At 57.4% G+C, this 24,718-nt stretch overlaps 4 protein-coding genes across 6 annotated transcripts; 2 read left to right on the forward strand and 2 right to left on the reverse strand.

The window, feature by feature from the left end:
• The first annotated feature begins 676 nt into the window (after positions 1-676).
• On the forward strand, positions 677-4,973 carry DALRD3 (DALR anticodon binding domain containing 3). The gene is made up of 13 exons (XM_085235472.1): positions 677-992; positions 1,078-1,367; positions 1,439-1,713; positions 1,926-1,984; positions 2,080-2,202; positions 2,557-2,627; positions 2,921-2,979; positions 3,160-3,242; positions 3,628-3,751; positions 3,855-3,913; positions 4,012-4,125; positions 4,318-4,386; positions 4,529-4,973. Exons 1-13 carry the CDS (start codon positions 822-824, stop codon positions 4,646-4,648), a joined length of 1,617 nt encoding a protein of 538 aa, XP_085091598.1. The 5' UTR covers positions 677-821; the 3' UTR covers positions 4,649-4,973.
• WDR6 (WD repeat domain 6) lies at positions 4,848-9,486 on the reverse strand. 2 transcript variants are annotated; one of them, XM_085235419.1, is made up of 6 exons: positions 9,350-9,486; positions 6,906-9,261; positions 6,634-6,729; positions 6,395-6,511; positions 6,104-6,222; positions 4,848-6,027 (listed from the first exon to the last, which is right to left on the reverse strand). In XM_085235419.1, the coding sequence occupies exons 1-6, from the start codon at positions 9,414-9,416 to the stop codon at positions 5,528-5,530; spliced, it is 3,255 nt and encodes a 1,084-aa protein (XP_085091545.1). In that variant the 5' UTR covers positions 9,417-9,486; the 3' UTR covers positions 4,848-5,527. The 2 variants fall into 2 exon arrangements, with proteins under 2 accessions (XP_085091545.1, XP_085091546.1); XM_085235420.1 differs by lacking the exon at positions 4,848-6,027 and having other exon boundaries at positions 6,395-6,537.
• Positions 9,418-22,822, reverse strand: P4HTM (prolyl 4-hydroxylase, transmembrane). The gene is made up of 9 exons (XM_085235511.1): positions 22,504-22,822; positions 22,352-22,433; positions 15,562-15,752; positions 14,978-15,074; positions 13,336-13,498; positions 11,597-11,782; positions 11,333-11,423; positions 10,847-10,970; positions 9,418-9,756 (listed from the first exon to the last, which is right to left on the reverse strand). The coding sequence occupies exons 1-9, from the start codon at positions 22,768-22,770 to the stop codon at positions 9,539-9,541; spliced, it is 1,419 nt and encodes a 472-aa protein (XP_085091637.1). The 5' UTR covers positions 22,771-22,822; the 3' UTR covers positions 9,418-9,538.
• On the forward strand, positions 15,750-20,840 carry LOC100547693 (secreted frizzled-related protein 5-like). 2 transcript variants are annotated; one of them, XM_010718614.4, is made up of 4 exons: positions 15,750-17,887; positions 18,109-18,281; positions 18,879-18,968; positions 19,418-20,840. In XM_010718614.4, the coding sequence occupies exons 1-4, from the start codon at positions 17,559-17,561 to the stop codon at positions 19,750-19,752; spliced, it is 927 nt and encodes a 308-aa protein (XP_010716916.1). In that variant the 5' UTR covers positions 15,750-17,558; the 3' UTR covers positions 19,753-20,840. The 2 variants fall into 2 exon arrangements, with proteins under 2 accessions (XP_010716916.1, XP_085091639.1); XM_085235513.1 differs by having other exon boundaries at positions 18,882-18,968.
• Positions 22,823-24,718: the final 1,896 nt, after the last annotated feature.

A 24,718-nucleotide genomic window follows, 5' to 3' on the forward strand; every position in this document is an offset into this window, starting at 1 on the left:
GAGCCGCCAGGACCCCGAGGGCGCCCACAACGAGGGGAACGTGAGCCCTGGAGGAACCGGTTTGGGCCTGCGGGCAGAGCGGCCCCCCCGCAGGGAGGGAAGGAGGGGGGACACGCGCCGCCAAGCGGTTTGGGCGCTTCCTGGATACCGGCAAAGCGACCCTGTGGGCCCTGCGGGGTGGCACGCGGCCCCGGCGGGAGGGAAGTGAGATTGAGCTCGGAGCAGCGCCGCGGGACGCCGTGAGCCAATGGCCGCCATCGCCCCGTGCGACGGGGACCAGCCACAGACGCTCACGAGGCACGGCTTCCCCCGGGCAGCCACGCGCGCCGTGTCCCCATCCCGTCACGGCCCCGCCGTGCTGCAGCAGCGGGGCGGCGCTGCTGAGTCTCGCTTTGCCCTCGCGTCGCCCCGCGGCTCGGCCTGAGCCTCGGGCACGGCGCGGCCCCGGGATGCGCGCTGCCGTGTTTCCCTCCGGGCACCGCGCCGTTCCGGGCCGAGGGCGGCCCAGGGTACGACGACACCGACACGACGCTCTGCCGTGAGGGCGCAGCGGTGACACCGGCTCGGTGACGCGGCACGGATCGCCTCGCGAAGCGCGGCTGCAGCCTTCACGCGCGCCCACTTCAGACACGGGCGGTGCCTCACTCGCCACACCCAGCATGGCGGCTCCCCAAGATGGCCGCCCGCGCCCAAGATGGCGCCCCGGGGGCGCCGCGAGCCGCACTTATCATGGCGGCTGCACTACTGCGGCCGTACCCACGTGGACGAAGCGTCGGTGACGTCACCTCCGCCCTTTCACCGGAAGCGGCGGCCGGGCTGCTATGGAGACGGGCGAGGAGCGGCCGGGGCTGGCGGCGACGCTCCGGGCGCTGAACGTAGCGCTGGGGCGGCCCGCGTCTCTCTGGGTGAAGGAGAGCAGCGCCCGCAACCTGCGGCACCGCGACTTCCTGGCGCCGCGGGCCGCGCTCGGGGCCGCCTTCGCCGGAGGGCAGGTCGGTAGGCCGCGCTCGGGCCGGCAGGCAGGCCGCGGCGGGGGGCGGGGCCGGGCCGCGTGCTGACCGCCGCTCCTCCTCGCAGGTTCCCTCCGATGTCATCGCGGCCGTGACGGCGCTGGGCGGCCCGGGGGTGCTGGCGGTGCGCGGCTGCCGGCAGACGGCGGCGGGGCTGGAGGTGCGGCTGCGGCGCTGCGAGGCCTTCCGGCGCTTGCTGGGCCCCCCGCCCGGCCCTGTCTCCACCCCCCTACCCGGCCCGCAGGCGGCTGTGGTGCTGCACTGTCCTGCCTTGCGGTGCCCCGGAGGCCTGACGCCCCGTCGCCTGCGCCCCGTGCTGCTCGCTGACCACCTGGCCCAGCTGCTGCGTGACCAGGGGTGAGCGCCCTGCCCTCACCTCCTGCCCGGCCGCGCTCCCCGGCCCGTGCCCATATCTCACCCTCCCGCAGGGTCAGCACGGTTCAGGTCCCTGCTGTCACCGACAAGCAGAGCCGGGAGGTCCTGCAGCAGCTCCGTGTGGAATGGCCTTCCAGCAGCACAGCCAGCCCTGAGACTCTATCAGCCTTGAAGCAATCTCTCAGCCAATGCCCCTATGCCACACGCTATGAAAGACGATCAGGTGTGGCCTTGCCACCCGAGGACATCATTTGTAAAGTACACCTGAAGAACTTCGTGGAGCAGCAGGGCCTGGAAGGCTATGACCCCAACTTGGGAGTCCTCCTTGGTGAGTCTCATGTGGAGTGTCGCTGATGATAGCAGGGGAGAAAGGCTGCACGTGGGCCTGGTTCTTTGTTTGTACGGAGAGTAAGGGACAGTTAAAATCAAATTGCTTCCTCCTTTTCCTCTGGTTTGAGCCATAAATGGAGGCAGCCTGGGACAGATCCATATGGTATGGAATAAGCCCCTTATTCCACCGAGTGCCCTCCCTTCTTTCAGTTACAGAGGAGAAGCTGTGGTCTCTGGCTGAACTGCACCAAGCTGTGCTGCAGGGCATGGTGAGTGACCCACTGGTGCTGCCTGCTGTTTTCTCTCCTGATGTTCCCTTATATCATGTCACAGTGTTTGAACTTCTTGCTGTGCTGTGCTGCAGGCAGGGTGCCAGGAGAGCTGCTGTAGTGTGGTGCACGTGGTGAGCTGCGAGGAGGAATTCCAGCAGCAGCAGATGGATCTACTGTGGAGGATTTTGGATCCAAGAGCCCGCACGGATTTGCAGGTGAGGAACTCCTACGTTCTGCACTGTGTTCCATCCTGCATCAGCCCATCTTTAGCGCCTGCAGTGAATGCTGAGGCCCAGCCTTGTGCCTTTAGAGTCTTCCTTTCCCCTTTCCAATTTCCTTGGAATTTTAGCATTAAAGAAGGAGAGATAGTGTGTGCAGGGACACACCTAGAACAATACTATCTTTAACTTAATGTAGTGCTGTTTTAGCAGTCTCTAACTCTGGGTTTCTCTTTTCCTGTGGTACCCATTCCCAGGATGTGAAGAGTTTCTTGGTAGCTCTGTAGGCACAGTTCTTCCTGCACTACATTACAATGGAGCTTCTTTCACCTAGCACTTCCTCTCTTTCAGAAGCACCTTGTCTGTGGACCAGTGAAGGTGACAAACCCCTTATCCCCCATCAGTGCAGACCAGTACTTTCAGTAAGTTGGTATTGAGCAAGGAGCCCGCCATGCTGCATGTCTGTCAAGTCTTGCCTGTGCTCTATTTGGCCCTGCAGGCAGCAGTCCTAGTGCTGTCTCTCTCTTCTGCTTCTCTAAACTTTGGGGCTTTTTCTAGGACTCCAACAATGCTTCTTCACTACTGCTAGCAAGTGCTGCTGTCTCTGGCCTGCTCCAGGCAGGATTTGCGTTCCCTTGGTTGGCTGGCTTTCTGTTGCAGAAGGAATGATGCCCCATGCAGCTTGCTCAGCAGAGACTGTCTGTGTTCCTCCCAGGCTCAGAAAACGTCAGATGTATGAAGCCTCTGTCATGAAATATGGGGAGCTTGCACAAGGTGAGGGAGGGTTTGCTCTGCAGGCTGTAGATGGGGGAGGTCGGGGCTGGGGAGGTGCCCATATATCAGCTTCAGCAGAGCCCCCTTGCTGCAGTGGGGCTTTCCTACCTGGGCCTTTGGAAATGGCAGGCACGTGGTACCACACAGCTTGCTCCATCCCCACTTGTGTTCTCTCTGCAGACGAGGCCTGGACTGAAGTTATTGATATCCTGACGGTGGCTGCCATCAGGTTTGAGATGCTGAGCACTGCCCACCGGAGCCAGGTAGAACAGCCCAGAGCTGCAGTGCAGTGGGAGGCAGGCAAGCAGTGGGAGTACTACTCAGGGAGCTGTGGATCATGGCATGGTTGGGAGATCGGTGGGAGCAGAGGGACAAGTAGCACACTGGGTGTGAGAAGGCACTGCATGGACTTTGGCCACCCCAAGCCCAGTCTGGGAGTGGTTTTTCTCAGGGTAAATCACATACAATGTCTGGGCTGATGTCCTGGTAGGCTGTGCCTGTCAGCCCTAGCAGGGCATGGTGCTCAGCATGCTGGTGGCCACACTTCACCTGATGGGAAGGTACTGCTCTCCCAGCAGGAGACACGGGGATGCACCAGGAATGGCCCTGGGCCAAGTAGCCTGGACTGCAGGTTGTCTCTGCCCTCAGATCACTCTGGACCTGGAAGACAGCAGCATTTCTACGAAGGGAACCAAGAGTGGTGCCTTTGTGATGTACAATTGTGCTCGGCTGGCCACGCTCTTTGACACATACCAACGGGCTGTAGAGCGAGGTGAGCACTGGCCCTGCCTCTTCCATCTCTAACAGCTGTTCCTCATACCTGCAGTCACAAAGGCTTTCCTGGCCACAACCACAGTCTCTCACCACTTTTGCAGGCACATACCCACCTCTGCCACCAGCATCAGAACTGAACTTCTCCTGCCTCCGGGAAGAAGTGAGTGCTGAGGGACAGGATTTGTGGAAAGCAGTGTGCCCTTAGCTCTGGAGGATGGATGCTTCTGGCCCTCTCTAACAGGCATAATCATTTCACAGGGTGAATGGCTCCTCCTCTTCAGCTACCTTTTGCCCTTCCCAGAAGTCTTGCAGCAAGCAGCGCAGCTGCCCCCACCCAGCAAGGGGCTCCGCATCACAGCCAACACAGAGGCAGTAAGTGCTGTGTGCCAAAATCTATTGGTGCTGAGCCAACATTGCTAGCCCAGAGCAGGGCTGCTCTTCTGCAGGGTGCTGAGGGGTGTTCCTGGGAAGAGATGGTAATGCCCTCGCTGCTATTCCTGCTGTGTAGGATGGCCCCAGACTGGCCAGACCATGCAGCATCAGTGCAAACTGTCTGTGTTGCAGGTGTGCAAGTTCCTGATCCAGCTCAGCATGGATTTCAGCTCCTACTACAACCGGGTCCATATTCTCGGGGTGAGTCAAATGTGCCAGGCCGTTTACTGGGGCCTGCTCCTGGATTCCAGTAAGATGCCAGCCTTGCAGCAGCAGGATATGGAAGGTGGAAACAGCAAGGTCAAGAAATAGAATTGCCACCTCACCACCTTTCTCCTTGCAGGAGCCATTCCCTCATCTCTTTGACCAGATGTTTGCTCGCCTCCAGTTGCTGGGAGCAGTGAGGGACGTGTTCCATAGTGCCCTGGCAACTCTGCACCTCCCTCCTCTCAGCCAGATCTGAGGACTGTTGCCACAGAATGACAAACAGCAGTGCTACAAGGGGCAGAACAGGGCACTTCCTCCCAAACCAGGCACTAGGCTGCTTGTTGGTCAGACTGGGAGTTGAGGCCCATCTGAATCTCACTGTGGGGCTCCTCCTGACCAGTGCAAGGAAGGAAGCACAAGGGACCGGGGCACCCATAAAGCCAGGTACCAATCTGTTCCCTCAAAGCTGTTTATTGAAGGGGAGCTCTGTGCTGGCACAGGACTCCTGAGCCTCAAGGGCTGCTGCCCTGCCTTGTGCCAAGTCCTAACATTAGGGCTGAATACAGTTATTGCTGGACAAACGGTGTGTCTGACCTAGCAGTGATAACTGAGGAGGGGGAGGGAAGGATGGGTAGAAGAACGATCTGTGCTGTGCACAGGAGTGGGAGTACCTTGCTGCAAGAGCAAGGTTAAGCAGTGCTTGCAAGCAGCCCCATGTTCCAGCAGCACAGTGCAGCCTTTCTGGCTGAGGGCTGTGTACAGCTTCTTGTCCTTATCGTGCCTTGGCTGCCCACAGGCCTGCTGCTGCACAGGAAGAACCTGCCAGCCTGAGGAAGGCACTGAAGGGCTCCTCTGATAGGGCTGATCTAGCCCGAGGGGGCACAACAGACTGTATGCTACAGCCCTCTTTGTTCCCCAGCAGCTCTGTACTTGGCCTCCTGCTGCCCTCAATCCTCCCAGCATTGCGGAGAGCCCTGGCTCTCCCTGTGGGACAGAGGGATGTCCATCGTCCTTGAGGAGGACAGCACAGCTGCATCACTGCACACATGCAGGGTGCCTGGAGCAGTGTGCTGGGACATTCCTTTGCTCTCATTGTCTCCATACAGGTGGGGAGCAAGGACTTTGCTATACCCCTTTACTGGACAGCACCCTGTGACTGGAGGTTGCAGTGGGTGTCCAGGGCAGCACAACGCAGGAGCTCCAGGCCCTGCCCACAGAGCACACAATACCAGCACCGCTCCCCACCTGCCTCCACCACCTCCCAGCAGTCCAGCTCTGCCAGGTCGGGCACGTAGAAGAAGGTGGTGCTCAGCTCCTCCAGGCTGTCCCAGCTCAGCCGCCACAGTGTCAGCTGCTGGTCCACGGAGGCAGAGAGCACCAGGTCTGGCCGCAGCACTCTGATCCCCGTCACATGAGCAGCATGGGTGCACGGCCTCGCCACGCGCTCCAGGATGTGCAAGCAGGTTTCTGGCTTGGCCTCATCACCGCCCTGTGTCACCTCCAGCAGGCAGATGTGGATGGAGCCATCATCACTGCCACTAGCCACCAGGAACCGTCCCTTGGGCAGCTCCTGGATGTGCAAGCTGTTCACCCCGCAGCTGTGGGCCATGACAGTGAGCAGCGGGGTGCCCAGGGCTGGAAGGAGAGGCTCGGTCAGGACAGCAGTGCATAGAGCTGCTGGCACAGCCTCCCTGCCCGTGGCTGTACCCACCCAATGGCTGCATCTCTCCCTCTGAGTGCTGCAGGGCTTCTGTTGCATCTGCAATGGTACTGGTGATGTCCCAGAAGGCAACGCTGCCGTCAGTGGCCGCGCTACACAGGAGGTGCTTCCTGGAAGGAATGTGTTGGGCAGCCGCCAGCCCCACACTGATACCCATGGCAAGCAGAAGGATGGTCCCAACTTCCTCCCTCCCTTCACCAGCTCCACTACCAGCACCCTTTCTTGCTGCGCAGGCATCACAAGGATGAATGCTTCCCTCCCAGTGTCCTGCCCAGGGCTCACCTCTCCTCCTCTGCCCACGTGTGCAGGAATGCCTCCACTTTCAGCACGCAGCGCTGGTGGTGGAACGACTCTGCCACGAGCAGCAGCTTCTGGGCAGCCTCCAACAGCACAAAGAGCCTGGGCAGAGGGAGATGCAACTGATCCTGGGAGAAGGAGGAGGTGCCTTGCTGCAAGGTACCACCCTACTCCTGCTCAGAGCTGGCACCTCTAGGCAGCTGAGCCCCATGCTGACTGCTCACCGGACTGATCCATCGCTGCATGCAGCAACCAGGAATGTGCATGGCACGGGCAGCTGCTCGCTGTTGGTCCCACACACGACTGAGAGAGACATGTACCTGGGCAAACATAGAATGCTTGCTGCACGCCCCCCCGGCACCTGCTGTCCTGGAGGAGGATGGGGGGGCAGCAGCATGAACTCAGCACAGGACACAGCTCTGAGCACTCTGGGGGTTCTGAGAGGAAGGACTGAGCCAAAAGCCCCTCAAAGGCTCAGGCAGCCATCGAGCATCACCTTGTCTCCGGATCCATCTTGACAAGCTTGTGCCTGTTCTTCATGCGGTCCCAGTGCTCATCCAGCCGGTGGGAGGCCAAGTGGGTGACCTGGCAGTTCACCATGCCCTCAGCCCTCAGATCCACAGCACACTGCAGCCGGTAGCACTCAATCTGTGCACGGCCACCGGCTGAGAACAGCAAGGAGCAGAGCTGGGTGCCATGATGCAGCGCAGTGCCGGCCAAGGCCAGTGCCCTGACACTGGAGATGTGGTCGCTGAGCCTGGCGAGGGGCACCGCCGCACGCGTCAGCTCACTGAGTGTCAGCACACACGCCGTGGTGTCCTCGCTGCCGGTGATGAAGACATTAATGGGGCGGCATCCAGGCGCCCGCACGGCCCCCAGGTGCCGCACGCAGGTGATCTCACGGCCATGCAGTGACGCCAGCAGCACCCGCTGCTCGCAGGGCTCGGCCTCGCTGTGGTACAGCATCACGTCCCCACGCTTGATGAAGGCAAAGGCATCGGCCTCAGGGCTGCTGTGGTAACTCCAGGAGCGGTGCCCTCCGCCGCAGGGCACGCAGTGCAGGTTCACCCCGCTCCTTGTGCTCCACACCACGAAGTTGTCGGCGTGGAAGCCCAGCACCAGTAGGTCCCCGCCGGGTGTGAAACGCAGCTCCTCGATCCACTGCAGCCCTTTGCAGGGCCGGTGCTTCTGCAGCACCTCCAGCTGCTGGTCCCGCAGGCGGAGCTGCCGGTAGCAGCCGTCCCGGCCTGTGCTATAGATGTAGTCCCCACGGCAGGTCACCGAGGTGACTCCCGTCTTACCATGCAGCCCAAAGAGCACAGACAGAGGGTCCTCGAGGGGCACAGCCTCGCTGTGTAAGAAACATGAGGGCTCCGACTGGCTCACAGTGCCCTCACTGCCCGGGGTACCTGTGTCGGTGCCGTCAGAGCTGCTGCTAGCACAGGGAAAGAGAAGCAGGGAGCCGCGGCGGTCCCCACACAGCAGCAACCCTCCCTGGGGTAGGAAGGTGGCACAGGTGTGCCAGCGCTGCTTGCAGGGCGGCAGCCGGTAGCGGCCCATGAGCTGCACTGCAGGCACCTGCCCGGGGCTGCAGGTAACATCCATCCAGAGCACGATCCCGCCGGGGCCGGAGACCACGAGGGCGGCGGGGCCGAGGGACGGCCCGGGCCGGGCGGCCCAGCTGAGCCCCAGCACGGGTCCCTCGAACGGCCTCAGCCTGGCGGGGCGCTCGGGGCCGCTCAAGGCGAACACGAGCAGCCGCCCGTCGCCGCCGCCCAGCGCGCAGAGCGGCTCCGTCCCGCCGGGCATCGGGGCGGCCGCCAGCAGCCCGCGGGACCCGCAGGAGGCGGCGGGGCCGAGCAGCTGCACCCAGCGCCCCGCCGCCGCCTCGTAGGACGCCAGCCCGCCCGCCTCGCCCAGCGCCAGCACCCGCCGCGGCCCCACCAGCAGCACCGCCCGCGGTCGCTCCGGAGGCCCCAGCGTCTCCGCTTCCGCCGGCGCCTCCTTCCGCGGCCGCCAGAGCCGCGCTCCCCCGTCGGACCCTCCGGTAGCGAGGCAGCCGCCGGCAGGCCGCAGGGCCAGGGCGCGTAACGCCCCGCGGTGCCCGCGCCGGACGCTCCGCACGCCGCCGCCGCCGTCCCACTCCAGGCAGGCTCCGTCCTCCCCGGCGCTGACCGGACGCGGCCCGCGCAACCCTACGGCGGCCACGCGCGAGCCGTGCCCGTAGCACACCAGCAGACAGACGGCCTCCCCGCCGCCCCCTAGTTCGCCCACGGCCCAGAGCCGCACGCTGCGGTCCTCGGAGGCGGAAGCCAGCAGCCCCCGAGGCTCCGCGTAGCTCAGCGCCAGCACCGCGCCCCGGTGCCCCGGCAGCGTCCTCCGCGGCGTCCCCGCCTCCGCCGCCCTCCAAACCGCCACGGTCCCCGCCGCCGTGCCCGCCGCCAGCGCCAGCCGTTCCCAGCCCGCCCCCGCCAGCACGGCGCAGCGCAGCGCCCCAGCCCCGCCGCACCGCGCGCTCCGTAACCAGCTGCCGCCGGCGCGCCACTCGTACAGCGCCACGGTCCCGCCGCCGAGCGCCAGCGCCAGCCGTCCCCCCGCCGCCCAGCGCGCCTCCCACACCCGCGCCCCCAGCCGCCGCGCCGCCCCCCCGCCGCACGCCGCCAGCCGCGGTCCCCCGCCGCCCGGCCCGCCCCGCCGCACGGCCAGCACCGCCAGCCAGCCGCCGCCGAACGCCGCCACGCGCCCGCCCGGCTCGGCCCGCAGTCCCCGCACGGTGGCCTCACGCAGCGCTCTCCGCCTGCCCGCCGCCGCGCCGCCGCTCAGCAGGAACGCCACCACCTCCGGGCCCGTACCTGCCGGTGCCGGACAGCGCGTCAGCCGCCGCCGCGTCCCTCGGCCGCCTCCCCGACTCGGCCCGCCCCCCCCCGACCCGCCGCTCACCCGCCAGCAGCACGTCCCCCGCGAACTCCAATGCCGTTACCGGCGCCACCAACGCTACCGACTCCATCTCGATGCGGTGCGCCGCCCCGCCCCTCACGCTTTATTGGCGCGCCGCGTGGCCCCGCCCCCCCCAGCGCGGGAAAAGGCCACGTGCGCCCGCGAGGTTTCGCGGCGTCCCCGGAGCGCGGCCTACAGCTCCACGTGCAGCCCGCTGTACGCTTTGTCCACGGTCCATTCTCCCGAGGCTCCGGCCCCGCTTCCCGCGTAACGCTCCATCTCCTGCTGGAAGCGCTGCTGCCGCAGGCGATTGGGGTCCACGTTGATCCAGTTGTTGGCGATCCACTTGGTGCCCTGGGTGACCAAGCAGCCCCCGTGCAGGGCGAAGTCGTCCAGCTCCCCCACCCAGCCTGCGGGAGCAAAGCAGGGGTTGCTGGAGGCTGCTGGGTGCAGCCCGGGCAGCACCACTGAATACTGACACCTGATTTTAGCTTGGGGGCTTTTTACGATGGTCCCTCCCACCGTCCCTTCACCCCATCCTGTCTGAGCACAGGGGGTTCCCTGGTTGCAGAACAGACTCTGCCTCTGCCTCCTCAGCATTTCACATCACAGCTGCCCTTCTCTTCAACTTTTCCCCAAAAGAGAGGATGGAAGCCAGAGGTTTGAGGCCATACCATACATTATGCGTCACCAGTTCCAACCCTTTTTATAGATCTCAGCTTTTCTGTGACAGATTTCAGCAGCTTTTTTCCATTTGGGAAGAATTGGGTCATAAAAATACAACGGGGCTCCTCTGACAGGACAGCAGTGGCACTGATATTATCATCCAACAGCCCAAGCAGAGGCCTCGTAACCTCCTCTGTGTCTTTTCTTGAGATGGAAACTCTTCGGCTACTCTCAGGAGATCTGGGACACTACATAACTTCATCAGCAGCCAGGAAGGCTGAAGTTAATGCCCCAGCCTGGCTGCCAGGGAAAACCACACAGCACTCTGAGAAGTGCAGCCCGAGGACATCTATCACAGAGCTGCAGTTGCCCCATAGTGCGGCCTCAGCCCCACGTGGGGCACAGCACAGCGCAGGGCAGGGAGGACCGCGCCTCCCCACACTGCAGAGCTTGCAGCCGTGCCTTTGTCTGCCTCCCCTTTCCAGCCCTGTGGGCAACACCACATCAGTGAAGCGTTTTGAATGGCAGCCCAAGCTCCAGCAGGACTTTCAGCTCACACAGCAGGGCGGAAGGCAGCTGGCGATGGCTCAGTGCAGTCAAGAGCTTTGTTTGCTGGCTAGTCCTGTCCCCTAAAGACACCAGGAGCCACTGACCCACTGCCTGTGAACAAAGGCCTCTGAGAGCCAGGAAGCTCCTGCTCAGCTGGTGACAGGGAGGCTCTGCAGATCCCACTAGCAGGCAGCTACCCCCTTAAGGTCTCTTCTGAGGCACAGAACCCCTGGAAGATGGTTGTCACCTTCTGCAATCCTAGCAGGTCTTGGCCCGGAGCCGTACCTTCTCCATCTGACAGGTAGTTGTACCAGAAGACAGCGGTGCCTTGCTGAGGCTTCACTCGCAAATTGCCCTTATCACAGTTTTTCCGAGTATCTCGCAGATCAACATCATTCTGGATCAAAGACTAACGAAAATCAACAACAAAAACACAGAAGGTGTCATAAAGGGGCTGTGCTGTGCATCCTCTCGCCCTGTGCTGAGTCCCTTAATGCATCGCCAGACAGCATGCCTACAGTTATCTTAGTCTGAAAAAAGTGCCCAGATTAAAGCAAGCACAACCTGTGTCAGGGCAGCAAGGTCCAAAGGCTGCCCCTCATGCATTGGAGTGGGGAACTGCCAAAGCCCTGCACCTCCTCTCTTGGCCTCTGAGTGAAATCACTCTGTGTGAAGCTCGGCCTTTCCACACCCCAGCTCAGAAGGCTCACATCTCCAAACCCCCCAGTCACAGTGGGACCCAGAACCCCCAAGAAGGACAGAGCCACTCACCATCTCTTCGTACGTCCTGTTATCAGCTATAGGAAAGACAGTTTCTCCTCCACCCGTGACATTGTTCAGGTAGAACAGCACTGTCACATACCTGCAGAACAGGACAGAGCAGCTGTCAGGGGACACAGCTGGAGCAGGAGGAGCTGCATGGGGCTGCCCATCCCCTGCCATATATACAGCGCTCCTCCAAGACAGCATGAGACACGCAGTTTACCTTGTTTTTTTTCCAAAGGCAACAGAGAGTTGCACCAAAGCAGCCCTTACCGGCACGAGGTCTCGAAGGGAGCGCTTTCGTTGGCAACCAGCTTGGTGTGGCTGCAGGCAGTCTCAGGGAAGACGGGGCCGCTGTCCATGTGGGCATGGTAGTGGCCCCCCTGGTCATAGCGCACGACCTGCAGGGGCTCACTGTGTTCCACAATCTCTGGGGGCAAGCGAGTCAGGCGCATTACCCTGGGGAGACAGCAGAGCAGGTGAGGGGAAGACACCTTCACCAGGACAGCCGCAACTCCCAAGCACCAAATACATCCAGAGAAAGAGAACCCCCTTCCCCAAAAGACCGGAGAGACGGGTGGGCTGCAGCAAGCATGCCAAGAGATAACTAGGTTCCTTACAGATCTGTCAGACCATCAGCATCAGCTCAGAAACTCCTCCTCAAGGTTAATAAAAAAACAAAAACGAAGGGTGCATCTCCAGCAGGACTGCTCTCATGAAGACCTTGCTTGCTCAGAAAGATCCCTCCTGTGTGTGTCCCTGGAGCCTTCATGTGCCATCTCAGCGCTTCTCTGGACTCCTGCACACCAGCTACAGACCTCGGGGACAGTTAGCAAAGCACAGGGCCCCTGCTGAGAGTGAACGAGAGACTAGCTCTAGGGATATTCTCATCACCTAACTCACCTTTCCCTGTTGTCTTGAACAGCCTCCCCCCGGGGCAGAGGGCCACGGAGGGCTCTGGGTGTTTTTCCACTGCTATATCTGAGGTCATCCCCAAGGCAAGCAGGTACCTCTCAAGACCTGCCAAAGAACACTCAGAGCTCTGGGAATTCCGAGCTGTGAAGCCCTAGGGGAATGTGGCACCAAGGCAGGGTGGCCGAGCTCCTCCAGGCCCCACAAGATCCCACTGGGGATCACAGCCTCCTTCACCACCACGCCTCCAGGTCTGCAGGGGCTTTCTAACACTGGCAAACTGAAGAGCATAAATGCAATGTGGAGATGCCTGTGTGCGCCAGCGAGCTGGCACAGAGAAAGTGGCAGCCACAGTCTCTCTAATTAAGGCAATATGCGACCCCATTCTCCCTCTGGAATGTGTTGAAGAAAAGGAGTGGCCAGCAGCCGTTCTGCAGCCTCGGGACAGATTTTCCCCACCCATGTCCTGGGCGAGGACCAGCACCACAAGAACGAGGAGTCTCCAGCCAATTATCTGAAACTCACCACGGCTAAGCCATTTGGCCTGCGAGCTGGGTTAACTCTTCCCAGTACCAAAACCAAGGTGATGAGAAAGACAGGAGGTTCTCCCATCTGCTGGGACAGGCCCCGTGGTCATGCACTCCGATGACCCAACTACCTCGGTGTGCTTGAGATAAAGTCTTATTATGGAGTTAGATCTGAACAGCTACGACAGATCTCAAGTGAAATGCATGAGTAACTCAAGCAATTGACAATAACTACTGGCACCCAGACAGGGTTGGAAATGGGCAGTTTCTCCCAGTAAGCTCGTTTACTAATTAGAACAAATTATTTCATATAATGCCAAGTCTTCTTGGTTTTATAGGGCTGTTCCCAAAAGTGAATGGCTATGCTGAAAGATTTGATTTTTCTTTTTCCTTTTCCAGGGGACAATAAAACTCCTTGTTCTAACGAAAACCTCCTCTTCCCATTTCATGACTGTGCTCTTTGCTCTTCATACTCCAGACTTCCACGCAAGTAGGAAGTGTGAATATTAGCATGTCTGTATCTGCATCTCCCAGCACAGGTGGCTCACGTGCCCACACCCCCTCAGCCCTCACCTCTGCCGTATGGCTCTCATGACCTGGTGTGCGCCCTCGCCCTGGTACAGCCACGTGTGCTGGCTGTTGCGCACCGCGTCACTCGTCTTCACTTTCTGGCTCCCTATGTACTTGTGGAAGTCACGGATGTTCAGTCTCTTGAACTCCTCCAAACTCAGCACGCCTGTGGAAGAGAGCAGGAGCAGGCTGACCTGGGCACCCCACGTGCACGAGGCGATAGAGAACCTTCAGTTGCAGTGCAAGGTCAGAACCAGAACAGGCAAAACACAATCAACTTGCTACTTACATATTTAAATGGAGCAGAGGGGGACACCTCAGGCCACCTTCCTACAAGACCTTCCAGGGCAATTTAAAAAAACAAACCCCAAGTACATTCTTCTGCTTTTGCTGCTTTTGTGCAATTTCAAAACATGAAAGAGATACACAACACAGTACGATCCGATGTAAATAGAAGACAGAAAAACAGAAGGTAAAAGGAGGTTTCTACTAGAACAGATATTTCTTGTTTGCATTCAGCTGAGCTTGGCAAGGGATGGACTTTTGCCTCTGTTAGCTTCAGAGAAATCCTTACCGTTTGTTGTGTTCCCTTTCTGGAGAAGCAGGGAAGCAGCACATGCCCAGCAGCCAGCACACACCAGGGGCAGCGAGAGGAACTCAGGGAGGCAGCAAACACTGCTGTTTGCAGCCAAGGGGAAGGCCCAGCCACCAGGGTCAGCCCAGGGCAGCTCCTCAGGTGCTGGTTGTTGTCAGCAAATCACCCACGTCACTATTTCTCATGCCCTGCTCACATCTCCCAGTCCCTACTTCCCCTTATTTGATGCTGTCTTTGGTAACACAGTGCCACATCCAGGCCGTGACCTGGTACCTCAGTGGCACGCACCGATGTGACAATGGAGGAAAGCAGCACTCTGGAAGCAAGGTCCTGCCAAAAGCACTTTAACAGGACTTTTCATTTGTAAACATCCGGGACGGTGGAAAAGCCATTGACAACTCAGTCATACGCTCCTACCCCTGCCAACAATGTCACCAGCATGTGTGCTTGTGGTGTCCTCCGGATATTTAGGCATTCACTTGGGTACTGCTTCATCTCCAAAGCAGCTCCTCTATGGCACTCTCAATGCCAGGTCACTGGAAGAGAGCATGCACAGCCTGTGCATTCACTTAATTTGATTAGGAAATGGAGAGTTGCTTAATTGAGGACACTCTAATTAGAGCAGCAAAGGTTAGAGTGCATGTCCAGGCCAGAGGGAGACCAGGGTAAGGGGAGTAATACAGAGAACAGAGCAGTGGCAGAGGTGGAATCAGCACTAAAAGCTGACCAAGACCACCCCAAGTCCACCGATGCTGCACTCCCATGACAGTGAAGCAGCTCCCTCAGACAGCTGTAGAAGTCCCTTTGAAAGCAGGGGCAACACCTTAAGAGCTGCAGCCCACACGATGAGAGCTACACGGTCAGAGCCAGAGCAGCTTCTGAGAGGTCTACACCAATTTTACTTTCTGCTAACTAAAGCAGTGTTATTTTCCTTGGAAGACCATCTAGTACAACAGGCCTGGGCAGGGACATGGCTTTTGCTTCTCCCTGCATGGCTGTGTGCGGTGTCCCATGCTGAGGACATGGGGATTCCTGAGGAGCTGCTCTTACCATTCCCATCAGGATCAGCCTTGACTGCAGTGTACATCTCTCGGATGTTTTCAGGGGTCATCCACCTGCCGTTCCCGAGGCGGGTGTGAGTCAGCACCTAAAATTCAGAAGCAGATTAACACTGGGCACTGGTTTCTAGTACTATGCAACCCTCCCAGTTTCCTGCTTGAGGCCTGGCCAGCTCTCCTCTGCAGTGCATCAGTCAGCCTGGCGTCAGCACATCTCTGCACACAGATTTGAGTGGAGATCATTGGGCACCACGCTGTGTGGCAGATCTGCATTTTCATTTCCAGTTTAGGTGATGGCAAATGACTACTGAAGCTCAGTTAACCAATCCTTAGGTGGATGAGGTACAGCTCTCAGCTAACTTTGACTTCCAGAAGCGACATCCTTCTACCTACTCCGATGCATGCTGCCCTGCAGGACAAGGCTGCTGAAGAGCTGTGGGCAAGGTGCTCCTTATTCCCCTCCCAGGTTTGTTACTGTGGATGATTCTGAAGCCCCGTGAGCTGCAGGAGGGCACAGCCAGCTCTACTGCACAAACTCAGTGTGCTGGGACACAGTCAAGAAGAAATGCACTCTACCTCTTTGAGCTGCAGCTGCCCATCCTGATTATGGTCCAGCAGATTGAAGAAGTCCATCTGGCTGATTTCTATCATTTCCATGGCTTCCTCGTAGTCATCCGTCGGTAGGATCTGGCTTTTCTGCAGCCCCTTCAGCTGTGCCAGATGGATGATGAGTTTGCACTCCTCCTCTGTCAGGAAGTCTGGAATTTCTGCAGGAAAATGAGAGCAGTAATGGAGACTGAGGAACTGTTACGTTAGGACAAATACTAACAGCAGACCACTGAAAAGAGAGGAAAATAGGAAAATTTAAAAACTTCCTAGCAAGCCAGGGGGGTAGGACAGTCAAATATATGTACCTTTCTACCCGAAGAGCTCTACGACAGCACACACCTCACACCTGAGCTCCAGGAGATGGGTATTTTTACAGCAGCCATTCCTCAATGTTTGGATCCTGGGGTCAAGCCCCTTATTTTCTTGCAGATCACCACAATGGACAAAGGAGTGAACAAACACAGGCATATCACTGCGTTTTATCACTTCAAAGGTTACATGTGGATCACAGTCTGGAACTGCTGTTTTACAGGAAGGGAGGCCAGAAGTCCTTACAGGGAGAAGAGAGGATGGCTAGGGTTTCATGCTCCTTTGCTCTGCAGCAGAGCAGGCAGCACCTAGAAAACAACCAAACTCCATTTGGGGATACCCAGCACACTGCTCTACTGGGAAACTCAACTTCCTGACTTATTCCCATTCATTCCCTCCAATGAAGGGGGAAGAAGTACAGCCATCCGAGCAGGACAGGCTTAAGTGAATATGGCTGTGATAGGCTGGATTAGATGATTTTAAATGTATTTTCCAGTCGTAATGATTCTGTAAGTGCTTTCAGACACGAAGTCCTGCTCTCTAAACTGCAGCCCTGCAGGGTGTGTGCTGAGGACATATCACATCCCAGCTGCAGCAGCAATCCTCAAAGACGGAAAGAAAAAATAAAAGTTAATTACTTCCACGACCTTAAATCAACCCTATCAGCTCCGACTGTCAGTAAGCAGTTGGCCTCTTAAGTGCATACCAGAACTGGCCCTGTAGAAAACGCAATGCTCCTGGGAAGCCCTGGGGATACAATGCAGCTGTATCCCTCTGAGGACACAATTTCTGCCACCAGCAGAACAATGTCCTTGTAACAGAGGGGGCTTTGGGGCCAGAGCTTCCGCTGTCCCGAGCGTCACGGCCTCACACCAGGTCAGAGCCAACCATACCCACTGGCAAGCAACAGTCTCAGGATCTCCAGTTCCTCAAACCGGGCTCAAATAATGACAGCTTCTGGAATCTTAATTACGTGCTGGAGGAAGGACAATCCCTCTCTTCAGTGGTGGTAATGGGATTTTGTAACGAGGTAGAAATTGCATTAGCAGGAAGTGCTTTCTGCCAGGCAGGTTGCAAGGTGAGGGGCTTTCCAGCTAAGAGCTGGCAATCCGCAGTGCAAACAGCCTTCCTTCCCAGCTGCAAATTGGTTCCTGTGCCCACCGCTCTCCCAAACAGTTAACTTTGGCTGTGAGACCATCCTATCTCTCATCCCGCTCAACAATGGGTCCAGCTAAACAAATGCCTCCTAATTGACTTTGAGCAACACTTGATTGCTTTCAGAAGAAAAAAAAAAACAAAAGAGAGGAAAACATTGGGGTTTATGAAATAATGACTAATCCTGGAGCAAGAGAAAGGGGTTGGGTTGGAGAGCTGGTGTCAAACAGAGAGCCCCAAGACACAGGGCCAAGGCATTCACCCCCTCCCCAGCTGCCCTCATTTCCACACCTGCTGATCTAAGCCAAACCCCTGCTAAAATCCAAACAATCGGGGCCGCTGGCAAACGAAAATTGGAGCATTGTCTTCCCCAAGAGGGCTCTGAAAGGGCCGCACTTAATGAGGATGGATTGCCACGGAGGTGGCTCGCAGGCTATAAAAGGCGTTCTGCGGGCTGGAGCAGCTCAGTCCGGGTGTGCTGCAAGCTCACTCCGAGCACCATGAGGGCTGTGAGCACAGAGAAGGCGTCCCGCAGGCGGGGAGCCCCGTGGCTGCCAGGCCTGCTGCTGCGCCTGCTGCTGTGGGGCTGCCCGGGGGGGCGGGCCAGCTACCTGCGCAGGTCCTCCAGCTGCACCGCCATCCCGCGCAGCATGGCCCTGTGCTACGACATCGGATACTCGGAGATGAGGATCCCCAACCTGCTGGAGCACGAGACCATGCCGGAGGTGATCCAGCAGTCCTCCAGCTGGCTGCCCTTGCTGGCCAGGGAGTGCCATCCCGACGCCAGGATTTTCCTCTGCTCCCTCTTTGCGCCCATCTGCTTGGACAGGTAAGGCATTTGTGTGAGTTCTTTCCGCATCGCACCCCGGCAGCGATGGCATTCGCCTCCTGAGAGAAAAGACCTGCAATCTGATCACAGCCGCTTTCAGGCAGCACAGTGAGGGACATGGGATTACCCAGCAGGGACTCTCCTCGCTTCTGAGGGAGAACAGAACTCCCGTCCAACTTCCAGAACAGCCTTTTGTTGCTTGCTTCCCTGCTCCCCTCCAGGCTCATCTACCCGTGCCGCAGCCTGTGCGAGGCCGTCAAGAGGAGCTGTGCACCCGTCATGGCTTGTTATGGCTATCCCTGGCCCGAAATCCTCAACTGCAACAAGTTCCCTGCAGACCACGAGCTGTGCATCGCTGCCGTCTCCACGGATGAAAGTTCCTCCAGCAGGAGAAGTAAGGGCATTTTTTCTCATATGTTTTCCCATGTGTAATGCTGAATACTCACAGGGATGAGCCTATGCCTTGCCTATGTTCATAGAATGGCTTGGGTTGGAAGGGACATCAAGGATCATAAAGTTCCAGCCTAGCTCCTAGAGCTTCTGGCTTTAAGCTATATTTAAAAAGAAAGGTGGAAATTCTAGTTTTTCCTCTATGAGAACTGCACTGTGACTAGAAAAGGAGTGTGACATTGGCTGAAGCTTGTTCCCTCAGCTCTGCTCATCACTACCTGGGTGCCCTCAGACAGCGGGGCTTGGGGCAGGGGGAAAATCTAAAAGACATGGAGCTCACAGTGCGCCTGTCCAGGAGGGGAAAAGCAGCAGACATTCATTAAGCAATGTCACAGCAACATGCAGCAACAAACACAGCCTACACAAAGCACAGCGAGCAGTGCCTGCCCCACCGTGGGATGGGGAGCTTAACATTCCTATCCTGGGGCTGGATAGCTCAGGAGGAAGCACCATTTCAAAACTACAAGCCACCACTCGCCGATGTCAAAACCGTGTGATGCCTTTTCCAGCAATGGGCGTTCTAACCAGCTTTTTGTTGCAGCAGTGCCTCGAGCCAGCTGCAAGGACTGCGAGCTGGAAGAGGCCAGCACTGCCAGGGAGATCCTGGACAGCCTCTGTGCCAATGATTTCAGTGAGTACACCCACCTGCCCTCCCTGCAGCCAGCACAGCCTCCAGCAGGGAAGCTGTGACACGCACAAAGAATGGCTTGGCCATAAGAACTGACTTGGAGGAATCACGGCTTTTATAAGCAGGTTCCAGAGACGATCAGTTCTCAGTGTACCTGTTAAGTAACAGGACTTGCTGCTTGTGCTACTGCTCCTTAGAAGCACTCTGCTCGTGCCACAGTGTTGCTATGCCTTGTGCACTCGTGAGAAAAGCGGGGTGGAAAGAACAGTGCTCAGTGCTGGAAGAGCTCAGCTCAGCTGAGAACTTTTCCACAATGACTGCAATTGCACGGGCTTGGGTGGACGTGTCACCACATTAGAGGAGCAGCACAAAAACTCACGTTAGCTGTGCGCGTAAGTTGCCAAAAGCTATGATGTGTAAGCAGAACTAACAGCTCTTTTTCCCCACTCCAGCAGTGAAAATCCGAATCCTCAGGAAGAACACGACCACAACCGTCTCCGACTTCGACCTGGACCCCTCCAGGGTGGAGGTGCTGAAGCACGGCCCGCTCCTCAGAACTGAAATCCCAGGCAGGCTGCAGCAGTGGCTGGACATCGATGCTACCTGCGCCCACAACATCATGAGAGGCACTCACGCGGGGGTCTTTGTCATCAGCGGAGAAGTGCAGAGCGACAAAGTGGTGGTGAACAAGGCCTACGCTTGGCAGAAGAAGAACAGGAACCTGCACCAGGCCGTGCGGAGATGGAAACATCACCGCTGCCCCGAGCAGGCCGGCAGGAAGGTCTGAGATCTCGATCCTAATGCTAAGAAATGGCTCCCTTCCCTACGGCTAGAAAACTCCTTCCCTGGGCAGTTGGTGTTTTGGAGATGTACATTCAGTATTTTTAGGCGAATCAAAGCAGTCATAGTCAGCAGGTAGGGCCTCACTACAGATCCCTGAGATCACTAATACCCTTTTCCCGAGACAGAGCTTAGGGATGCAGACTTAACATATTCCTATGGCAAGTTCCTGCAAATCCAGGACTTACAGCGGATGGCTTTGCGCAGCATCAGTGACTTGAAGTCCGCAGGCGAGCAGACTAGAAGAGACCTTTAAAAACATGGGCTTCTGCACAGGTGAAAGGAAACAACCCCTCTTGAGCACCCAGCAGACAGCTGAGGATTTCTGCATAACTGGGAATGACCACTTTTTGACTTAAAGCATGCAGTTTGGATCAGAATTTTCTGGTAACTGTGAAGCTACTGAAGATACCCCCAGAGCCTTGAGAGAGGTGGCAACAACACTGGGAATCATGTTCACCAGTGGATGTAGCCACAGCTCTACGTGAGCAGAAAGCAGAAAACTGCAAATCCCCAAGTGAGAAAACGAGTTGGATTTCTACTGTCTAACAAAGCACTGTCCATGGAAAGTTTTCTACACTGGATTAAAATTGAGAATGAAATAAAAATGACAGAAAAAATAAAAAAAACACACAGCTTTGGGGATAAATACGTTCTTCCCTGTGCTCAAAGCCTGCAGCCTCAGTTGTGGAGAGAACCGCCAGCTTTGATGGAGACACATTGCCTCCCTGTGCTCGTAAAGCACACCAACAACCCAGCCAAGACTGTCTCTTCAGATTTAATATGGGCTGAGATTAGCACTCACATTGCAATTCAGCTGCGCTCTGACATTTGTGTAGCAATTACTTCTATTTCCCTGAGGCTCAGAAGAAAAACACAGAGAGATTTCCTATTTTTATTCCTCCCTGCTGCCTCGTCTCGCAAACTGCCGCCCGACCCGCAGGGCCTGCTGCCAGGTGGTCCCTGTGATGGCAGCATCTCTGAACAGACTGCGTTTTGAAAACACAACAAGTAAAAGCTCTGAAAGTTGAAAAAGGCTTTGTCTGATATTTGTTTTCCATTAATGGGATTATTTGATTACTGGTGTTTCCCAACTAAGAAGCGCACAGATGGTCTGACTTACAAGCTTAGAAATGATGTCTCATAACCAGAGGCGGGAGGGGGGGGGAGAGGGAGGGGGAAATAGGGCAGGGACTTTTTCAGAGCTCCATGAAATACACTTGGGTTCAATGCAGATGACTTACACACATTTAAAACAATAAACTGTGCGCTCCCTGTGGTGCCCAGCCCCAAAGCCCAGAGCTCCCACTAAGCCATCAGCCAGCTGCCCACAGCTCCACACCACCCTGCTTTGCTGAAAGCAAAGATAACAGCGCAGCCACTTCTCCCTACACCGGCTCTCATTCAGCAAAATCCCCTTCAGGACTTCAAGAGTTCTGCCAGCGACTTCTGGCTTTGTCTAACACCACCCCATTAAATATACACCTCTGCCAATTTAAACAACAGAGACGCAATAATTAGATTTTAAAACAGTCAATTTAGGTCGGTGCTGTTTGTGTAGATAGAGAGGTCTCTGGAATTCTTTTTAAGTCACAGCTGGCTCCTGGCAGGTCCATCTGGGAGATAAGAGCTGTCTTGCGAGTCAAGGTTTCTAAATTAGGGCTTCCCTATCAGAGGATAAAGGAGAGCAGACTGGGAGGGATCTGAAATGCTGCCTGCCCAGGGCCGTCCCCAAAGCCAGCATCAGAAGGTACAGCCTGCCCCAGAAGCTGACAGAGGTGCCCGAGTCACATCAGGGGCTGTGGGATCACTGCTGCCTGCGGGTGCCCTCCTGGAGGCCAGCATCAGTCCAGCGGAGCAGCACCGGTGGGGCACAGAAGGTTGCAACCGGAGCAGGAAAATCACTGCCCAACCTGTGTCACGGGTCTGCTCACTGCACAAGCAGTATGAGCTCCAGACCTGAGTTCAATGAACGTCTGATGGAGAACCTGCTAGAAATGAGCCATGAACACTGCATACGTAGAAACGACAACTGCATTAAAGGAATTTAATAAGAAAATGCTCTGATCTGTGGCCAGATTTTCAGTCTGTATAATCGATTCCAAATCAGAGAAAAGCTCAGGTATTGGCAAAGCATCTCAAGGCCCCCAGCGTCACCAGCTCAGAGCCAACAGGTCTGCTCTGCCTTTGCAGTAACACGAGCTCCATCACCAAATTAACCGGCGCATTCCCAGCGGATTTCCACAGCACGGGGAGCGGGGCGGGGGCTGCAGGGCTGCACTCACCCCAGGGAGTCGCAGCGACGCGAGGAAGGCTGCAAACCATCAAGAGGGGAACGCGGTGCGGCCGCGCTGCAGAGCAAACCGAGAGCAGGGCACAAAGCCGGCGGGCAGCGGGCACCGACACCGCCCCGCTTTACCACCGCTCACCGCCCCGCCCTCCCGTCCCTCCCTCCCTCACGCTCCGCGGTCTCCCCGGGGTCCTCGGCCGCCCGTCCCGCTCTCGGCACACGGCAGGGACGCGGGCTCCGATCCGCGGGCACTCACCGAAGAGCAGCGGCTTGAGGCTGAGGGTGCGCGCGGCGCGGGTCCGGCCGGGCCCCAGCTCCACCCGCTGCGTGTGGCCCACCTGCGGGGAGAGCGGCGGTGAGCTGGGGCCCGCCCCGCCCCGAGCCCCGCGCCCGGCCCCGCGGCCTTGCCTTGATGCCCTCGAGGCGCGGCAGGGCGCGGGCGGGCGGCGGAGGAGGCGGCGGAGGAGCGGCGGCGGAGGCGGGGGGACCGCCGCCGGCGTCGCCGGCGCTGAGGTGGACGAAGAGCAGCAGCCCCAGCACGTTGAGGACGTAGAGGTGCGCGAAGACCATGAGCACGAGGAAGTAGGGCCGCGAGCACACGGGCCGCGGGCGGCCTCCCGGGGGGCCGGGCAGCGGGGGACTCTCCGCCCGCGCCGCCGCCGCCGCCGCCGCCATCGCGCCCCGGCCCGCCAGGCCCCGCGCGTCACCACGGCAACCGCGCGGCGTGCTTACGTCACCGCGTCGGGGGCGTGGCCGGCGCGCGCGTGGCGGGAAAGGGGCACGTGCGGAGCGTGGCGGGGCGGGGCGGCGCGTCTCCAACCCCAAGGAAGAGCCGGGACGCGTCCGAAGTTAAAAAGTTACCATTTATTGCAAATAAACCGAGGGCGCGCGTCTGGCAACCGTCTCCCGGGCGGTTTCCACCGCCCCTGCCCCTATCCGGTGCCTTCAAAGAGAAGCGAGGAGGAAATAGATTAGCAGCCCTCCTGCGGCGTGTGGGGGTACGCGGCAGCCCTCCTCCAGCGCTGTCCCGCGATCTCAACCGGAGCGGGGCGAGGAAAGGAACTCCCAGAACGAGTGCCTCATTTAAAAATAAAGTTCTATTTTTCACCTGCTTAAAAAGTCTAAAATTTAGAGCGCGAGGCTATAGTACAGAAACCTCCTGCTGCCCCCGGCCCTATGCGAGGACAGAGCAGCAGTCATGCAGTTTATGTTATCGGTAAAAAAAATTTTGTTACAGTTTGGGAAGCCTGAGGACCATCAGAGGTGAGGCAGCCAACGCATAATACGAGCAAAGCTGAAATGAGGAGCGCCAGATGCACGGATGGAGAGATGGCAGGCAGGCAGGGAGAGACAAATGCAGAAAGAAAAAGAAGAGCAAACATTCCACATCTGTAGCAGTAATGCATTGAAGGGAATTTTATACCTCTGAACAAATGGCTCCTGAGGCACTGAGCACCTATGGTCACATAACCCTGCTGACTTGAATAGGGCTGCGTACCCTTTAGAAGGGAAAAAAGAACTTAGCCTTGTCTTTTGATACTGCAACTCCTTCCTGTTGTAGCCTTTCAAACAGCACCACTTTACACGAAGAGCCAAAGCTCCCTGTGCTCTGCAGGTTCTGTTCTGGAGTTTACAACTCTGCGTGACATCGATACAGCAGGCACCCTGCCTGGGCTGCAACAGCAACGAAGTGCTGTTGTTGTCCCAGAGAGCATGGAAATGGGATTTGTGTGTGCAAACCAGGACAACCATCACCCTAAGAAAGGGTGTGATTTGTTTTGTTCTAAAGCAAATAGAACTGGCTAAAGCTTCAGAAATGCTGAAAGAATTAAGGGGCACTCAGTGCAACATGTAGTACCGTTCCTCAGCCAAGCATCTCAGCAGTCTGGTCAGCACATTTGGCCACAGCTACATAGTCCAGTTTTTCTACAAACAAGGATTCATGGCAAAGCATTTTGTGGGGGCAATGGAGGGAGGCAAAGAGGAGGTAGAGAGAGACAAAACCTCATTCCAGTATAGCTCAAAGCCTGGCAATTATGTAAGAAAAGTGAGAGCTCTTTGGGATTAGGAAACACCAAGTATCTGTTCTGCAGAGAGACTGGCGTTATGCTAGTTACATTTAGACAACAAGAACACCAGTTTTTATCCCAGATTAGTACTTTGCACGTTAAAAAACATCTTCAAAGAACAGTTTAAATGTTAGCTCAACACACTGCAAGCTGCTGGGTCTCAGCAGGCTCTCCCCTGAGCTATCCCTTGCCCTGTGTCCCAAATTTTGACAAGCATTTAGGAGGAGGAGAGAAAGGTCCATTTGACCAATCTCTGGAATATATTCTGAGCAGGGCACAAAGATGCTGTTGCTGGGAGCAGAGGAGGGCATGAATTCAGGAGGCAGTGGCTGGAGCAAGGACATACCTACCCCCATGGCTTCAGCCCAGATGGGAGCCAAAACCACCCAGAGCAGAAACATAAGAGACCTTGTACAGGTGCTGCTTCTGTTCCTATCCCTGCTCCACTGCCAGCAGCTCTTTGGCAGCACGTTCCTGAGGATACATCCTACAGCACAGAAGGGAGATGGAAAGAGCAAGGCCTCTTAGATGGAAATTCTCTACCACGAGCAAGC

The sequence above is a fragment of the Meleagris gallopavo genome, chromosome 14 (assembly GCF_905368555.1).
Source record: "Meleagris gallopavo chromosome 14, MGAL_WU_HG_1.1, whole genome shotgun sequence".
NCBI classification, from domain to species: domain Eukaryota; kingdom Metazoa; phylum Chordata; class Aves; order Galliformes; family Phasianidae; genus Meleagris; species Meleagris gallopavo.

Excerpts from the sequence above, each read along its gene's own strand:
- LOC100547693 (XM_010718614.4), top strand. The coding sequence starts at position 17,559 with ATGAGGGCTGTGAGCACAGAGAAGGCGTCCCGCAGGCGGGGAGCCCCG. Across the intron at positions 17,888-18,108 it reads GCGCCCATCTGCTTGGACAG|GCTCATCTACCCGTGCCGCA; the intron begins GTAAGGCATTTG and ends GCTCCCCTCCAG. Across the intron at positions 18,282-18,878 it reads AAGTTCCTCCAGCAGGAGAA|CAGTGCCTCGAGCCAGCTGC; the intron begins GTAAGGGCATTT and ends TTTTTGTTGCAG.
- P4HTM (XM_085235511.1), bottom strand. The coding sequence starts at position 22,770 with ATGGCGGCGGCGGCGGCGGCGGCGCGGGCGGAGAGTCCCCCGCTGCCC. Across the intron at positions 22,434-22,503 it reads CGCGCCTCGAGGGCATCAAG|GTGGGCCACACGCAGCGGGT; the intron begins GCAAGGCCGCGG and ends CTCTCCCCGCAG. Across the intron at positions 15,753-22,351 it reads CCTCAAGCCGCTGCTCTTCG|AAATTCCAGACTTCCTGACA; the intron begins GTGAGTGCCCGC and ends ATTTTCCTGCAG.
- DALRD3 (XM_085235472.1), top strand. The coding sequence starts at position 822 with ATGGAGACGGGCGAGGAGCGGCCGGGGCTGGCGGCGACGCTCCGGGCG. Across the intron at positions 3,752-3,854 it reads CCAACGGGCTGTAGAGCGAG|GCACATACCCACCTCTGCCA; the intron begins GTGAGCACTGGC and ends CCACTTTTGCAG. Across the intron at positions 4,126-4,317 it reads TCACAGCCAACACAGAGGCA|GTGTGCAAGTTCCTGATCCA; the intron begins GTAAGTGCTGTG and ends TCTGTGTTGCAG.
- WDR6 (XM_085235419.1), bottom strand. The coding sequence starts at position 9,416 with ATGGAGTCGGTAGCGTTGGTGGCGCCGGTAACGGCATTGGAGTTCGCG. Across the intron at positions 6,223-6,394 it reads ACGTGGGCAGAGGAGGAGAG|GAAGCACCTCCTGTGTAGCG; the intron begins GTGAGCCCTGGG and ends CATTCCTTCCAG. Across the intron at positions 6,028-6,103 it reads GGGAGAGATGCAGCCATTGG|CCCTGGGCACCCCGCTGCTC; the intron begins GTGGGTACAGCC and ends CTCTCCTTCCAG.